Source organism: Triticum dicoccoides, chromosome 5B (genome assembly GCF_002162155.2).
Source record: "Triticum dicoccoides isolate Atlit2015 ecotype Zavitan chromosome 5B, WEW_v2.0, whole genome shotgun sequence".
Taxonomy (NCBI): Eukaryota; Viridiplantae; Streptophyta; class Magnoliopsida; order Poales; family Poaceae; genus Triticum; species Triticum dicoccoides.
Genome location: NC_041389.1, coordinates 710,393,865 through 710,409,957, shown reverse-complemented (window position 1 = coordinate 710,409,957; position 16,093 = coordinate 710,393,865). Strand labels below are relative to the sequence as shown.

At 41.1% G+C, this 16,093-nt stretch overlaps 1 protein-coding gene and 1 long non-coding RNA gene across 2 annotated transcripts; both read left to right on the top strand.

Annotated features, from left to right (window-relative positions):
- Positions 1 to 6,707: 6,707 nt before the first annotated feature.
- LOC119306795 lies at positions 6,708 to 9,578 on the top strand. The gene is made up of 6 exons (XR_005149041.1): positions 6,708 to 7,074; positions 7,159 to 7,275; positions 7,472 to 7,538; positions 8,130 to 8,316; positions 8,403 to 8,488; positions 9,454 to 9,578. It is a non-coding gene; the product is annotated as an uncharacterized LOC119306795 (long non-coding RNA).
- Positions 9,579 to 11,308: 1,730 nt separating this feature from the next.
- LOC119306794 (phosphatidylinositol transfer protein 3-like) lies at positions 11,309 to 13,247 on the top strand. The gene is made up of 3 exons (XM_037582919.1): positions 11,309 to 11,470; positions 12,222 to 12,517; positions 12,609 to 13,247. Exons 1-3 carry the CDS (start codon positions 11,354 to 11,356, stop codon positions 12,922 to 12,924), a joined length of 729 nt encoding a protein of 242 aa, XP_037438816.1. The 5' UTR covers positions 11,309 to 11,353; the 3' UTR covers positions 12,925 to 13,247.
- The last annotated feature ends 2,846 nt before the right edge of the window (positions 13,248 to 16,093 follow it).

Here is a 16,093-nt window from a genome sequence, read left to right as displayed (position 1 = left end):
TACTTCCTTTCATGATTTGAATTATTTATCGGCGCATCAATTATCATCTACAAAATCCCGCAGCAACGCGCGGGGTATCAACTAGTTTTCATATGAAGCAGACCCAGAAGACCCATCAGCCTTGAAATTCAGTGCTCCAGTGGGTAACGTTGACCCATTTCGATCATAGCAAGAGTGATTACCGATCATCATTTTGTGGACCAGTGTTGTTAGGTATTGTAAGGGAGATTTGTCCAAAAAAAGGTGTTTTAAGGGAGAGTATCCTATGATACCATGTTATGGGCGTTTCCGTGAAACAACTTGTGATAGACAACTAAAAAGCTTTTAGCATTAAAAAGATCTAAGTACATCGAAACGAAACACATCTACGATCTCATAAAATTTCAAATATATCAAAACACAGTTAGATATAACTACATATCGCGTCGCGAATAGTACATGGCCAGCCGCACCCTTAAATATGATAACCTATATTTTTCCGTTGTTTGCAGGAGCTATGCTTTTTAATTAACTTACAGCAGGAGGATTCAACGTACTTTGTTTTATTTGTTTATAATTTGATGAGAGGCAGCGGCGTTAATATGGGCCTTATGCACGCCTGCTCATGTGAGTCGTCCGGTCTACGAAGTAAGGGCAATTTTACGGGAGCTCCTATACGGCGCATTAAGCGCCGGTACAGGCAACTGGCGCCCACTGGCGCTATCTGGTGGGCCGGCCCAGGAACACGCAGAGAAAAAACCTCCCAAAAAAGCTGCTTCTAACAGGAATCGATCTCGCGCCGTCTAGTTACGACGCAGCGTGCCTAACCAGTACATCTACTACAACCTACTGATTCATTACAGCGCGAGATGGTTAACAACAATACTAACGCACTACTTCTGGTACAAACAATTTAGAAAGACGTGATTTTTTGGAAAAGAAAAAAATCTGGAATAAGTTTTAAAAAATCTCGAATTAGAAAAAAGTTCATGTATTCAAAAACTTTCACCAAATTTTATAAAAGTTCACCGTGTATTACATAAAGTTACATTTTTTTAAATATGCTGAACTTTTTCTGAATACATGCTGAACAAAATTTCTCTACACTATGAACATTTTTTATACACACTGAACATTTTTTCAATGTATGGTGAACAATATTCAAATACACATAGAACTTTTTTTTAAATACGATGAACTCCTTTTGAATACATGCTGAACAAAATTTCTATACATGATGAACATTTTTTTATACACACTGAACATTTTTTCAATGAATGGTGAACATTTTTCTTCAATATGGTTAACAAAAATTTGGAATTCAGAACTATTTTTGAAACGTGAACAAAATTCGAAAACATGAACAACATTTGGAATTTCTAAAAACCATTTTCCGAAAATTCAAATGAATTTCGAAAAATCTGAACATATTTTGGATATTGAAAAAAGTTCATCCAATTCTAAAATAGTTCATCAAATTTTAAAAAGTTCATAGATTTTCAAAAAAAGTTCATTGAATTTGAAAAAAAGTTCATCGATTATGGAAAAAGTTCATGGAATTTGGTGAGAAAAGTTCATCAATTTTGCAAAATTTCACCGAATATGAGAAAACTTCATCGATTTTGAAGAAAACTTCATCAAACTTGAAAGAAAGCTCATAAAATTGAAAAAAAGTTCGTCGATTTTGAAAAAGACAATAAAAGGAAAAAGAAAAAGGAAAGGCGAAAAGAAAGAACAACAGAAAAAAAGAAAAAAGAAAAACACGTGGTCGTGTAATTTAAAAAGGAAAACAAAAAACAAAAAAGGAAGAAGAACGAATAGTAGACGGAAAAACTAAAGCATAACCATATCCTGCCCTGTGCTCGCGTGGTTGAACTTGTTGTCCTTGACGCGGAGGTAGGTGGTTCGAATCCTGGTAGCCCTTTTTGCGGATTAAGACAAAAAATAAAAACACATAATGGGCCGGCCCAGTGCGCCGCGGGGGGTGTGCGCCCGTTTGCGCACATGCCTGTAACGGGCGCAACGGGCACCGTTTAGGGAATGCCAATTTTACGATATGTACTGGGATGGTCATAGGGGGAAGTACCCTGCTCCCACCTGTTGCGTCACAGCGCCGTCATATTTTCTGTCGGTGGCGCCCTCGCTTCATGGGTGCCCAATCGCATTCACCATAGTAACTAGAAGATACCCCGTATGCTACAACGAAAAATCATTAGAAAGTATTTGAATTCATATTGATTATGGTGTATGGTCTATGTTGAGAACTATCCAAGAGATAAGGATCTTCTATATCTAAATAGCTAGCCTCCACTAACTATTTCTCTCAATATGCAAGCATGCCACATCATCCCACAACATGCATGAGAAAAGGTCCACCCCGCTATCATATGTCTCTCAATATGCAAGCACGCCACTTCATCATTAAACGTGCATGAAAAAAGACTCATCTCAATATGCAAACATAATACATAAGAATTTTCATTCTTCTATGTTATTTATATTTAATAAACATTTTACAACTATACAATAATTGAACATAATAAATTATATGTATTTTCAGTTTTAGCTTTTTATGTTATTACTTCAAATATCCATGTTTCATACGACGAATCACATTGAAATATGCTGCAAAATATTCCCGCAACAACGTGCGGGGTATCATCTAGTGTCAAAGTTATTGGTGGATCATCCTTGTCAAAGAAAAGACATTATAAATGAATCTTGTGCCTAATATAAAAGAGGTTTGAATGTTTTTAATCATCCTATATTTGGTCCGATGATAGCAGAAGATACCAATATGACGTTAAATGAAAAGGTAGGTCGTGCGTGTATTGATTGTTGACTCAATCACCCAAATATAAGTGTGAAATTGAACACGTCAATTTGCCAAAAGTTTAAATTTGTGGAACCTAATGACGTCGCTTAAGATGATGGCAAAAAATTAATCTAGGCTGGCTGATGTGCCCTAGGTACTGCGTCAGTACGTGCTGCGATCTATCGGTTGGTGTTGGATTTGGAACTCCACAGCCTAATAGCGGACTTTGATGAGTTTGCAAACAACATGTCCCATACGGTAACAGCCTAATTGCAAAGGAGGCAGGGGAATTGTCTCTACTCCTAATAGAGCAGTTCGTGAATAGTCCGTCGGTTATTTTTCGCTGGTTTTTTTTCGTCTCACCATTTTTGTTGGGTTTATTTCGCTGGTTTTATTTCGTCTCCCTCCCACCTGCCTTTTCGCTTCACCACCCACATAAACCCATCAGATTAGTTACCATATATTCGTGCTTGATCTGGCAGGTGTCGATTCAATTTAATCATGTAAATATTCGATAATTAAGAATTCAAAAATAATACCATATACAGAAGATCACCTTCCAAACAAATCACCTCCCTCTCCGATTTATTTCTCCCACCGATCTCCTTCCATCTCTACTCCGAATGGAGTAGTTGATGAATAGTCTCCACGGTTTATTTTCGTTGGTCTTAACCTCCTAGCCATGTCTCCACGTTGTACATGCACAAACCTACGACAAAAAAAACAGCTGAAAAAAGGCATCGATTCGTACGCACGTACGAGCGAGGCCTCCTGCCCTCGAGCGAGAACCACTAACACTCACGACCCGCACAGCAGATCGTTCGCCGCCGCCCTCCATCCCTTCGCACCAGATCCATCCCTTCGCCGCCGCCGATCCATCCGTTCTTTGTGCCCGACGTCGCTGACCCCGCCTCCGCGCCGCTCGCCCGGGCCTTCCTCAGTTCCTCTCCGACGCGGCCGACAAGCCCCCGCAGCTCCTCAAATCATTCATTCGTTCGTGCTGGTCATCCTCCTACCTCTGTCTGTCTCGCTCTCCGATTGATTAATCGTGTTCATTGGGATTTAAAAAGAGGAACATGGATTTTTGTTGGTGACTTGTAAGCAGCAACAAGATCTTGCAATTTCTAATTTTCTAGCCATCCACGTGAGTACAGATCAGGTACCTTGTTCCCTGCCTTGCTTTGCATTTTTTATTTAATCAGTAGTGTTCATAATTTCATCTGTCATATGTGTTGTTTGCTACTTCCATGCCTTGCTCATGTAATTAGCAAGACTGCTCCTAATTTGACAGTTTTTAGAATAGATACAACTGCTTCGAATTACGAGGAATTAGCTTTAGTTATTGTTAAAAAACCAGAATTAGCTTTAGTTAATGTTAAAAAAACAAGTGAGTAACAATTTGAGTGGGCATGAAAGTGTACCTTGTTTACCTAATATTCGAAATATAAGTGTCGATGACAAGATCACAAGAGCGAGCAACTTTTACCTTTATTGTTTATGATCCTGTTTTTTCGATAGGTCACATGTTTGCAACATAGGTTATAGTGTACGGAGTATCTTTTGGCAAGAAAATGGTAATATGAATGCTCATATGTTTATGTGGCATTAGGGCCCCTTTGTGTTACGTAGCCCAGGCCCCCTGAAATCTCAGGACCGGCCCTGCACTACGTTATCCTCCCCGCTGCACCATTTGTCTTTCGGTTGGGAGAGTAGTTCTTGACATTGCCACATGTTTGATCAGGCGAGTACCTCGAAGCAGAGCCCGCGCTGCCGTACCTGAGCCCCTACATGCGCGGCGAGAACCTGCTTGTCGGCGCCAACTTCGCGTCCACCGGCGTCGACATCCTCAACGACACAGGCGTGCAATTTGTAAGCTCGACGCGCACGCACGCACACATGCTCGAATCATGTATACGTATCTACAATAATGCAATGGAGATGACAATAATGTTGTATGTGTGTGTGTGCAGGTGAACATCATCAGGAGTGCGCAGCTGCTGCAGAACTTCCAGGACTACCAGTAGAGGCTGGCGGCGTACGTCGGCGAGGACGCGGCGAGTGAGCGCATGAGCCAGTCGCTGGTGCTCATCACGCTTGGTGGCAACGACTTCGTCAACAACTACTGCCTGGTGCCCTTCTCCGCTAGGTCCCAGCAGTTCGAGAGCATTCAAGGTGAAAAATTACCAGGACGTTTTTTGTCTTCTATTTTGTCAGTATGGTGCAAAGAGTGGTAGGCCTAAAATTCCCAAAATTAGACAGTGAAATGAAATGTTTGCTGCATGCCGGCTAGAACAGCAGTGGAAAGAGATGAGTCTGTAGACTGCCTGCCCGCCTGCCTGCCTGATATGATGGTGTGAGAGATGGGTGGTAGCACCGGTGAAGTCATTTTTGTAGTGGAGTCATTTTTGGGTGGTATGTTCAGCAAGCAATAAACTGACACGCGGCCTGTAGTGTTCTGCACGCCGAAATCAGAAGCACACACTGTTTCTGGTAAGAGTTGGCCCATGAAGCAAGAAACGATTTTATTCATGGTTGATAGCCACTTTCAGTAACTGTCCGAGACATCTTCACTACGGAGGCCTAACCCTAATGAGTTATTGCAATATATTATGCAGTACCCTAATTGTTCATTACTAAATTCTAACTGCTTGAATTCTGATTTTCATATACATCTTAATATTTCAGTGGAGTTTCCTACATTGCAGGGTGATATGGATGAAGGAAAAGAGGCCAGCAGTGCTGAGCTAAACAATTCAGGGAGGTATTGGATTGGCCTCCGTAGAAACTATGGTAAAGGTAACTTGAGAGTGCACTTTAGATCTTTATTACATTTCTAAAATGGTTGCTTATAAGTTTTAGCTATCCTATTGAGTAAATCTCAATCTCTCGTGGTTGGGATAAACTTTCTCATAATGAATTCATCTATATATGTGAGAGAGCTAAATTTCTCAGTGTCGGAGAAAGAAGGTTTGAATATTATTTTCTTCACATGTGATCTTATTTTCATTGACGCAATACTAACTAATTATCCAGCCCATTTGTGCAAAATAGACGAAGGTGAATACTCGGGTAACAATTTGTTGAGCAAACCATTCCAATAATCCTATTTGTTTCAGGCATAGCTAGAGTGTATTACAACAGAAGAGTTTCTTGTGCTGATACTTGGAAATCTGCACTCACCTAAATAATGAGCTCCTGCACCTGTTTATCCACCACATGTATCCTGATTATCAAAACAAAGATACTCGGATGCTTGACAATATTGTTACTGAGTCTAGAAATCTTGTTACTGTGATTGTCCACCACAGGCAACCATTCTTTGACTTTGATTGTTACTGAGTCTATATGGTTCTAAAAAATAATATCGTGTGAGAAATCTTGCTAGCTGAACGAGGTTCCTGGAAATAGATTACATGCTGAAGCTTAGAAGTAAGCAATTAAAGTGCATATGTACTTGTAGACAGAACACGTTCTTGATATCTTTGATTTTAAATTGTAAAGGTATTGTCATTTCTAGGCCACTTACTCATCTGCTATGCATTACTTGGCTTCGTGCTCTTTTGGTGCTTTTCTTGATTACAAAAAGGGTAGAACAGAGTGTTGGCATTCGCTGCTTTATAGCATATTTTTTAATACGATTTTGGATATTTTGTTTCCGTATTGTACCTTAGTTTGGGACTTATTTTGCAGGCACCTAATCTTGGGCCCCTAGAAGAAGGAAACTCAACATGCGTGGCTGTCATTAGAGGCAACCAAACCGTTGTTGAAAATATTGATGATTCCTGTTGTGTATTCTCAAGGAATGGTCAGGTTTAGTACTGTAAGTATTTTCTTGTTAAATATATTTGGGTGGTGCCCAAAATGCAGAGGTGAAAAGCAAGAAACATAAAACTACCTTTGAAGAAAAGTTCACCACGCCTCCCAGAATGTCTCCCTGCTTAGTTGAACGGAAGTTTAATGATATTTAGTTTAAGTGGAAAATTGATCAAATCAGATCATCTAACCTTTGTAAACTAGGCAACTGAATCATCTCATCTCGACAAAGTTCAGTACATGGTGAAGATATTAGAGTTTGACTAATTCTCTTGAAAAATGAATCACCTCTCACCTCTCAACTTGCGTCGCGGGGCTAACAAAATATAGGTACATGGTGAAGCCAAGTGACACTCTTATTTTTCTTTCATACAGGACTGTTGCGGTGCGTAGAAGAAAGGTGCCACTTTCACTTAGTTCTCTTAGTTCTAAGTTGGGACTGCAAAAATTTGAGGATTTCCCCACATGTGAGTTGCCTTGATTAGTTTTGGCTTAGTTAGTGAAATGAACTGGAAGTAACTTCTGAATTTGTTTGACTTTGGACTTGCAAGAGACCTGAAGTTTCTGCTTCTAGCATTTCTCTTCTGTAAGCAGCATGGCAAACCGGGTTTCAAAGTAAAGACCTGAGGAAGAATGTAGATTGATCACTATGATTTCAAGTCCTTCAGGTGATTGATCACTGTGGTAATTCATTCTTTTGTCAAAATTTGATTACAATTGGGGTTGGAGGGAAGCAACAAAATTCCTATCCTGTAATAGACGTTTTTGGTGTGTGACTTGATAGTTGTTCAGGTCGATACAAAATTTCATTCATGTGGTTTTTTAAGGCATTTGAATTTAACATTGTTTTTATGTTTGTCTAAGAGCTGGAGCTGTTAAGACTTGAGACAGATATATACAGGGCCACAGGGGCCTACAAGATCCAATTCATGTTAGTTACCTATAACTCTGTACCTAAATGCATCTTTCATAATGTTATTTCTGTAATTTATAGAAGTAAACAAATTCCTTACAGGTTTGACGGTTCGTCAAAATAAGCAAGTAGTATTGATGGGTAAAGGTGGGTACTGATTTAGTGTGAACAAGTCTGCATGTTTTAGAACTTCTGTATTTTCTGAGTTTTCTTCCCTTCATGGATTTTCTGAGCTTATGTATTTTTTGAGTTTTAGCAAGCTGAAAATATGGCTCTTATTCAGAAATGTTGGCATATCAATATCATGCGCTTGCATATGTAGTATCCAGAGAAAAATGATATGCAATGATGAATCCTGACAATCTACACACATATCACTGTATTTTGTTCACTTGCTTGCTATTTCTGGACTATTATTGATGGAGCAGCAGAAGAGGCTTTTAGTGTTATAATATATGTTCGACTTATAAATTCAATAGCTGAACAAAACTTTCAAAAAAAATACTTTGACTGACTAAAGTATGGACATATATACCGCGTGTTATCGTTTCTTCTTCTTCTTCACTTAACTACATGTGAAGCTGAAGCCGAGCCAATGTGCTTTTCCAGAAGAAAGCTGAGGCACATCAATCAAACGCCAACCCACCTGCTATTGGCACTAAATGAGGAAGGAAAAAGAACATTGTCCCTAAAGGCTCAAGATACACAAACAGGCAACTGAGTTTGGGAAAGGTGGTTGTCTCCTTGACGCACACCATGGTGCCCTTGTCTACTCTCTGTCTTCTTCCTTGGACAGGTATTTTATTTCAAGCTTTGGTAAGTGGTCCGTACTGACAAATGAAATACGCCGAAAAAGATACTTATGTTGTTTTGTTCCTGCAGACACCTTATTTACTCCTAGTAGGTTCTCTCGTACCATTTTTCGGTGGAGTTGTACTGGCATCTTTGACTGAAGTTTCTTTCAACTGGTTAGTTATAATCTTTCCATTTCTGAAATTTCAAAGTCAAATGATTGGGGAATGCATCACACTACCCATTAGTTCAGTCAAGCTCACATTATTGGCAATTGAGTTAAGTCTTATATTTAAAAGCCTGTAACACTCAAAACTTTCTAAAATGAGAAGTGATGTGTTAATTTTTGAAGAGATTGTGATTATGTTACAAGCATATACATCACTGGCAATGCGGAAAAAAACTAATAATACCTTTACCTGTTATTTTAGCTAAAATAATGGAGCACATTTTATTTTATTTTATTTGCAATCTGAAGCCTTGGTTGTACTTCAGTCTCTTGCAATTGGTTTATTTCTTGTGGTCAATTTTGGAGCAGATGATGGATTGTTGGTTGTAGTGATTTGATATTTTAATGACTATTCATATCAATGATTATGCTTGGCCCCATGAGAAACACATGAAGAAGAAATGATTGTGGGATAGGGAGGGGAATAGAAAGATGACGAGGAGATGCATTTATCTACAAATCACAAGCATGAAATATCATCACATGTCAATTGTCTATGGCTCCCATATCATATAAATAGAAATCCTATATTTTTGTTTCTTGTGAAGTTGGTTCACTTTATTCCCTTCCTGATAGAGTTGATGCTTGAGATCTAGGGCCTAAACAACTTGTGACCATAGACTGCTCAGAGTTGTCCTATTTGATCTTCAAGTGCAACCCTTCCATTGTTCTATTGCATCTCTGAGCCATATTATCATACATTTCTAATCAACAATGGACTACCGGATTTACTTCATGTCAGTTGTTACTATCTCTTAGAAATTCTTTCTGCATTCATCATATAAGCAATTAAATTCACTATCAGCGAAGTTCACTGCAAGTTTGCTGCACAATTTTTATTTGATAGATACACGTGAGATTATTATTTTTCTTTACGTTTGTTGAATATATGAATAATTCATTTGAGAACAGAGACAAAACATGACAAGAAAGGGGAAGAACTAACCTACATGGAGCTTGGTCAAGGTCGCCGCTCATGTTTGATGGCATTGTTTCTGGTTCCACTGACGTTGTCGATGCCTGTTACCTATGGCCCCGTTGTTGCTTTCCTCGGTAGGGCATGGTCCATCAGCCACTGCGTGCAGACAATAGAATTTAGCCAGCAATTGCCGCTTATCTACGCTACAGATCGACCCATAGATAGGGAAAGGAAGCGATGACTGGTGGGGAGAGGAGTCGGGGGACGTGTTGTGATGGGACAAGAGGCGCAGTGGCAGGGAGAGAAGCTGAAGACTACGCCATGTGAGTTGCTGAAGTTGTGCCTTATGCGGTGGGGATAAGGGATGTGTGATGTGCTTGTGTGGTGAGAGGCGAGGAGTGGCTTTTCCTTTTTGTGGGAGGCTGTTCATATTTGTCTATTCTATTTTTATATTCAAGATACATACAATTATTTATCATCATTATAATCGAGATAATAAATATTTATTTATTTCATTAATGTGTTGAGTTATTTTGTTTTTGATTTTAATATGCTCTCATGGAATGGTAAAAAATTGGTTCATCCAATTTACAAGTTGAGTACTCTATGTTTGCATGTTCTTACATTTTCATGTGAAATCTTCATGCTAACTGTATGAAGTACTCATGCAGGATGGTTACAAGTCAACCAAGATTTTTTTACTATAATTGCTCAAGTACTGTGCGAAGGAAGCTGAAGACAATGTTCTTGATATTTTAGGAGATGCAAGTGAAGTGGAATAATGAAAATACATTGCATCAAGTACATTTTTCGATTGTTACTGTAAAAAAATTCTATACATGTGAAATTGGAAGTGCATTATGCTTATGTATGCAATAAAAAAATTAAAAGGCCCGTGGCAACGCACGGGAATTGTACTAGTTCCGAATAAAAGAGGAGGCGGAATAATTAGGCTGGCCATAGTGGGGGTAACATAAGTAGTATCATGCGCTTGGGACTCGTGAACATGCTTATGTGGCAGACAATTAAAGAAGAGAGAGATGATTATAGTAACATAGATAGATACTGTAACATAATAAATGTGATGCTACTATGTGTCATGCATGACAATAAATGAGACCACATATGATACTAATCTATGATACTATGCACTATAAAGTTACTGCCCACTATGACCAGCCTTAAGCGACGGCACGCATGAATGAAACCTGTCTGTCTGCCAGTGTGTCAGCGGCGGATCCAATGAAGGGTGATTGCGAAACGAACGAGCTGCACGAGGGAAACGATGGCGATCTCGCCGCCGTTGGGCGTTGGCCCATAACTCACTCTCTCACTAACTCTGTCAGACACCAAACAAGGGAGGACGTGCGTCGACCTCAACCATTAACGTTCTCGATCGCCAGCAGTTTACTTAGCACTCTGTTGTAGTGTGGTGCTCGTGTCGTGTGTACCCGACCTTCAATTAATCCTAAATAAACGTGAGGACGACCGGACGCCAAGTTTCTCTCTCTCAAGCTAGTCTCAAGCGTGAGGTCCTATCCCAACGGTTTTGGGTGCACGTGTTTCTGTCTGTCATTACCGTTCACTGTTGATAGCCAGAGATTGGGGTCCTCATTAACGAGCTCTGATTATGGGAGAAACGTGTGGCTATGTAGGTGTGCAGTGCGTCTCGTCCATTTCCGTTCCTGCCGACGGACCGGGGCGGAACACCTCACTCACTCACGCTCAAGCTCGAGCCTATGATTTAGAGGTCACATGCAGCTTTAATTCGCTCAGACACGTAGCAGCAACCCAGCTCACCCCAAGCCTTCTCCGGCTATAAGATAAGAACCAGCCAGCCCTCTACCGGCCAACACAGACCAAAGCAGATCGAGCGCATCCACTGCAGCAGGAATGGACTTCGGTACTGATGAGCGCCAACACAGCCATGGCGACGGCGGCGACGCGGCGGAGTGGAAGAAGGTGGTGGAGCTGAGGGCCGTCGCCGAGGCCCAGGACCCCGCGGCCAAGGTACCCTACCCTACCGCATCCATCTATCGTCTCCTTGAGTCCTCGTCGTGGGAGTATATATAATACAAGCCAGAATCTAACACGACACTGGACACCCGATATGACACAATGATACGGCTAGAGGAGGAACACTGTTGTCCAAAGTACAGACCCCTGTCAGTCTGTCACTGTCCTCGACTCCCTAAACCCATGACCACTTCATTTCCCAATCAGCGCGGTTAACTTAGGTTGGTGTGCTAGCTTAATTAGCTGATAGTGGTTGGTTCCTGGTTGGCTGGCCACCCACTCTTCTCATCTGCGAGGAGGGGGGGATACGAGTGGTTCATCTAGCATTCCTATCTTGATGGTCAACCATCCTTATAGAATTGGCCGTCCAACCATGTATTGTACATATCTGCTTTTACTTGGTCTATTCTACAAGGTCGAAGGATAGAGATTTTTTTTCATGACTACCCGACAAAAGCATATGGCAAGGGAGTTTTTTTTTCAACCATAGATGGCGATGTAATCTTAAGATGGGGCCTCCATCATCTTAGGTTGCTGCTCTATTTTTACTTTTTTTGCAAGATAAATTATTTTATATTTGGACGTGTTAGTTGTGCATCTTGTTATGCAGAGGCCTGACATTCGCTCAATGGGGTTGTACCAACTCGATGTAATGCTTGAATTGAAATGTCTTTGTAAAAAACACCATGTGTCATACGTGTGGGCAATGATCCACCTGTTGATCTACGCTATCATGCATGTGTAGGAGGAGGACGATTTCGTGCTGCGCCGGTTCCTGCGTGCACGGGATTACAACATTGGTAAGGCGTCGATGATGCTCCTCCAGTACCTCGCCTGGAAGCGCGTCGCCAAGCCCCATGGCTCCATCTCTGACGAGGAGGTGCGCGGCGAGATCGCAAAGAAGAGGGTCGACATGCAGGGCTTTGATTGTCTTGGTCGCCCCATGGCGTATATCTATGGCGCACGCCACTTTCCCGCCCGGCGAGACCTCGACGGATTCAAGCGCTATGTAGCCTATGTCCTCGACAAAATCTGCACGAGGTATATATATCCATATATTGATTTGTCATACTAGCTAGCTACGTCTGATCAATCGAGTTATTAATTGATGGGTTTTTCTTGGCCGTTATAGGTTGCCGGTGGGGCAGGAGAAGTTTGCGGCGGTGATAGACTTGAGAGGGTGGGGGTATGCAAACTGCGACATCCGAGGCTATGTGGCAGCGCTAGACATCATGCAGAGCTATTACCCAGAGCGATTGGGGCGTGTGTTCCTGATCCACGTGCCCTACATGTTCATGGCCGCATGGAAGATGGTCTACCCCTTCATCGATGAAAAGACAAAGAAGAAGTTTGTGTTCGTCGCCGATAGGGACCTCGATGCCACTCTTCGGGATGCCATCGATGAGTCCCAACTCCCCGAGGAATACGGCAGCAAGCTCAAGCTATAGGGCTACAATAGTTCAATGTCGTGCAAGCCCATCTCACTATCGAATAATTAACATATGCAATTAAGGGTGCCCTCAAACCAATGTCGGAGGAGCCTAAAGAGAGAAGCGACAATCCTTTCAAAGTCAAGAGTCCAACTCACCGAGGTTGACATAAGTGACATATGAGGCTATGCATCCATCCCCACTCAGTGGTTTGCTATAATTGTTTTTTTAAGGGTCACTCACATACACCCATCATGATGTTTAGATATGAGTGAATCCTACATAAATAATTCAAATGAATTTCATGTGGGTATATGCAAAGAGTGCAGCATTTTGGTGCTTGGGCTTCATGGTGCCCTTTTTATGAAACATTCAAAAATCACACTTCTATGTTTCGAAACAATCTGGAAAACGTTTCTCATTGACACGTGTATGTATACTACATGTGTAAAATTTCATGAGAGAATGTATTGATTCGCGAGGTACACAAAAAGTGAAAACCGTTGGATTTACATAGAGAATAGTGCGCACATTGTTCATTGTTTTCAAAATGAGCAATTTGTCTTTTCTGTGTAGTTCGTGTGTCAATATATTTTATCATGAAAACTTGCACACATGCAGTATATATCCGTATGAAGATGTTGACTGCTTTTCAGAATTTTAAAACATTAGAACTTTTTTACAAAAATTTCAAAGAAAACTAGCTCCATGGAGCACAAGCACCAAAGGCATTTCTGAATTGTAAACTTGTATACGAACGTGAGATGTACGTTTCTTTAGAAAAACCGCGAGAGGTAGTGGACTGATTGATCCAATTAGATCAACATTATCGTACGTACACTCCTCTAAAAATAAACAAGTCCAGTCAGATTGTGGTAGAGAGAACTTCTCTAGTGAGTTTGACTCCTTTTATGCGGAACACGGCATTATTCATGAGAGGATGCCTCCCTATTCATCCCAGTCAAACGGGGTTGCCAAGCGAAAAAAACGTACTCTAACTGATTTAGTTAACGCTGTGTTAGATACATCGGGTTTGTCCAAGAGGCATGGTGGGGGAGACTATATTGACGTCATGTCATGTCCTGAACAAAGTTTCGACAAAGGATAATGAGATCATTTCCTATGAGAAATGGGCGAAGAGAAGGATAACACTCTCGTACTTGTGGACTTGGGCCTGTTTGGCGAAAGTCAATGTGTCGATCCCCAAAAGTGTAAGCTTGGACCAATGATCATGGACTGTGTTAATTTGGGCTACTCTAAGAATAACATTGGCTATAGATTTCTAGTAGTGAAATTTGAGGTCCCTGACCAAAAGGTCGGTACAATTATTGAGTCTAAGGATGCTACATTCTTTGAGGATATTTTCCTATGAGAGATATGCAAAGCACTTCTAGACAGGAGTCTGAGAAAACTCTTGAGCATCCCATTCTTGTGGAATATTATGAACAAAGACATGATGAAAATTTTGAGGATGATGATCACGAAACCCTTGGTAGGGGCAAGAGACAAAGGATAATGATTTCTTTGTGTACCTCATGGATGATACTCCCACTACTCTTTCAGAAGCGTATGCATCTCCAGATGCTGACTACTGGAAGGATGCGGTCCGTAGCGAGATCGATTCCATCATGGCTAACGGGACGTGGGAGATCATTGAACGTCCCTATGGTTGTAAACCATTGGGATGTAAGTGGGTGTTTAAAAAGAAGCGTAGGTCCGATAGTACTATTGAAAATTACAAGGCTAGACTTGTGGCCAAGGGTTATGACCAGAAAGAAGAAGAAGATTTCTTCGATACTTATTCACATGTAGCCAGACTGACCACCATTTGAGTATTACTCTCGTTGGCGGCCTCGCATGGTCTTCTTGTCCACCAGATGGATGTTAAGACGGCTTTCCAGAACAAAGAACTAGACGAGAAAATCTACATGCAACAGCCAGACGGCTTTGTGATAGATGGTTAGGAAGGAAAGGTGTGTAACTTGTTGAAATCTTTATATGGCCTGAAACAAGCATATAAGCATTGGCATGAGAAGTTTAATACAACTCTGACATCTGTCGGCTTTGTGGTTAACGAAGCTGACAAATGTGTATACTATCGCCATGGTGGGGGCGAAGGAGTTATACTGTGCTTGTATATTGATGACATGCTGATATTTGGAACCAACCTCAAAGTCATTGAGGAGGTCAAGTCGTTTCTATCTCCGAACTTTGAGATGAAGGACCTTGGTGTGGCTGATGTTATCTTGAACATCAAGCTACTAAGAAATGATGAGGGTGGGATTACACTTCTGCAACCCCATTATGTTGAGAAGGTGTTGATTCGTTTTGGATATTCGGACTGCAAACCATTCAAACACCATATGATCCTAGTGTGTTAATTTGAAAGTTTGAAGGCACAGCTAAGGATCAATTGAGATACTCTCAAATTATTGGTTCACTCATGTATCAAGCGCAATGAGGCCTGACATCGCGTTTGCTGTGAGCAAACTGAGCCGGTTTGTTTCCAATCCGGGTGATGTACATTGGCATGCTATTGAAAGAGTAATGCGCTATCTGAAAGGTACTATGAACTATGGACTTCAATACACCGGATACCCGTCGGTACTTGAAGGGTATAGTGATGCGAATTGGATCTCTGATGCTGACGAGATGAAGGCCACAACTAGGTATATGTTTACTCTTGGAGGTGACGTTGTTCCCTAGAAGTGTTGCAAGTAAACAATCTTAACAAGATCGACAATGGAAACAAAATTAACAGCATGAGACACATCTGGTGTTGAAGCGGGGTGGCTTCGAGATCTTTTGATGGACTTGCCAGTGGTTGAAAAGCCGGTTCCGACTATCCTTATGAACCGTGACAATCAGACAATTATTGCCAAAATGAAAATTTCAAAGGACAACATGAAGTCCAACAAACATATAAGAATGAGATTAAAAGCTGTCAGAAAATTAAGAAACTCAGGAGCGATAGCATTGGATTATATCCAAGCGGCTAAGAATCTGGCAGTTCCCTTTACAAAAGGGCTATCACGTGTTGTGATAGATAATGCATCGAGGGAGATGGGTATGAGACCCACGTGAGTTGCCATGGTGGTAACCCAATATATGTGATCGGATCGATCCCGTGAAGTAGGACCTGGAAAAACAAGTCGGTGGTGAACTGAGGAGAGTAATTTTACTAACC